This window comes from Aplysia californica, unplaced genomic scaffold (assembly GCF_000002075.1).
Source record: "Aplysia californica isolate F4 #8 unplaced genomic scaffold, AplCal3.0 scaffold00034, whole genome shotgun sequence".
Lineage (NCBI taxonomy): Eukaryota > Metazoa > Mollusca > Gastropoda > Aplysiida > Aplysiidae > Aplysia > Aplysia californica.
The window spans coordinates 1,125,835-1,127,521 of NW_004797304.1; the positions used below are offsets into that span (position 1 = coordinate 1,125,835).

The 1,687-nt window shown below is 46.1% G+C and overlaps 2 protein-coding genes across 2 annotated transcripts in view; both read right to left on the reverse strand.

Moving 5' to 3' along the window:
- Positions 1–1,387, reverse strand: part of LOC118479182 (activating signal cointegrator 1 complex subunit 2 homolog) — a 3,754-nt gene extending 2,367 nt beyond the window's left edge. The window contains exons 1-2 of the mRNA XM_035973845.1: positions 1,070–1,387; positions 115–405 (exon numbers count right to left, since the gene is read on the reverse strand). Coding sequence (XP_035829738.1) covers positions 115–405; positions 1,070–1,198 — 420 coding nt within the window. The 5' untranslated portion in view covers positions 1,199–1,387. The remainder of the gene's footprint in view (positions 1–114; positions 406–1,069) is intronic.
- The window catches only part of LOC101859762, a 26,746-nt gene that overhangs the window by 9,706 nt on the left and 15,353 nt on the right, over positions 1–1,687 (reverse strand). The window contains exons 5-6 of the mRNA XM_013091349.2: positions 1,070–1,167; positions 115–410 (exon numbers count right to left, since the gene is read on the reverse strand). Coding sequence (XP_012946803.1) covers positions 115–410; positions 1,070–1,167 — 394 coding nt within the window. The remainder of the gene's footprint in view (positions 1–114; positions 411–1,069; positions 1,168–1,687) is intronic.

A 1,687-nucleotide genomic window follows, 5' to 3' on the forward strand; every position in this document is an offset into this window, starting at 1 on the left:
ATCGTCATCATCATCATCATCATCATCATCATCATCATCATCATCATCATCATCATCATCATCATCATCATCATCATCATCATCATCATCAAAAACACCACACAATAATCTCACCCTATCTCCTCTGTCCGCACCTCCGGGGGCGTGGGAGGAGGCAGAAGGCGGCCTCTGCTGTCTATCAGAGGAGGTGCTAGTCGGGTCCGACCTAGGCGTACTACAGGGCGAGGACACAGAGGGCGTGGCTACATCGGGGTGGGAGGAGCTAGGCGAGTTCTCAGCAGGCGAGCCAGCCTCGCGAATCCCCTCCAGCTGTGCAGCAAGTTGACGGGGGTCCACACCCTGTCTCGCCGACCCGCTCGGAGGTCCCGCTTGGGGTCTGTGTCTCGTGCTCAGGTGGGGAGGCTCCTTCACTGAAGCAGACCAATGCGACATTAGCCTTCGGGTGTGGGGGTGTTGGTAGTATTACGGTATAAAGTTTGTCAGCGTACAGACTAAATGCACACACACACTCACACTCACTCACACACTCACATACACACACGCACACACATACAAACACACACACAAATACACTTGTTTACACACACATATACACATACACATATACACATACACATTTAATAAACCCACGCCTACACATATGTGTATATATATAATATATATATGTTTATACACCTGTAGACATACGCTCGCACTACTACACATACACACTGTCAATATTGCCCTGAAGTAAAAAAAAACAACACACTATCTTTAGCCCGAGGTTGCCACATAAAATGCTTTTACTACAAAATACATTGTTGAAAAGTAAACCAAAATTTAGAAAAATCAGTCCCCCCCCTCGCTCTCTCTTTGTTTCTCATGCACATACACACACACACACACATTCACACACACTTACACACACACTTACACACACACACACCCACACATACAAACACACACACACACACACACACACACACACACACACACTCTATCACCACCACCACCACCACCACCAACAACAACAACAATAATAAAATGGCAAGTAAGATTATCCACCTGTGGCCGGAAGTTCAAGACTCACCTGCATCCTCGTACGACGGAAGTACCAGGTTGTCATAAGACGAACGACAACTGTCCGGCTGTCCAGCCAGATCCGCCAAAGACACGGGCACAGTTTGCCTGTCCACACAAGAAATGTCACGGTTAACATTGTGTAGGTACAAACAAAAACACAACGAGACGAGAGAAACACAGGGACAAAAGATGCTAAAAGGGAAGAGAAAAAGAGAGACGAGAGAACATTTAAAGAACACAGAGATCAGAAAAACGCGTATGAGAGACACTGAGAGACGGAGGAACAAAAGGACGAGAGAAACAAAGAGATGAGAAAAACATAGAGACGAGAGAAACACAGGGACGAGAGAAACATAAAAGAGAAACACAAGAGCGAAAAACAAGAGACTAGAGAAACACAAGAGAGAAACACAGGGACGAGAGAAACACAGGGATGAGAGATACACAGGGACGAGAGAAACACAGGGACGAGAGAAACATAAAAGAGAAACACAAGAGCGAAAAACAAGAGACTAGAGAAACACAGGGACGAGAGAAACACAGGGACGAGAGAAACACAGGGATGAGAGATACACAGGGACGAGAGAAACACAGGGACGAGAGAAACATAAAAGAGAAACACAAG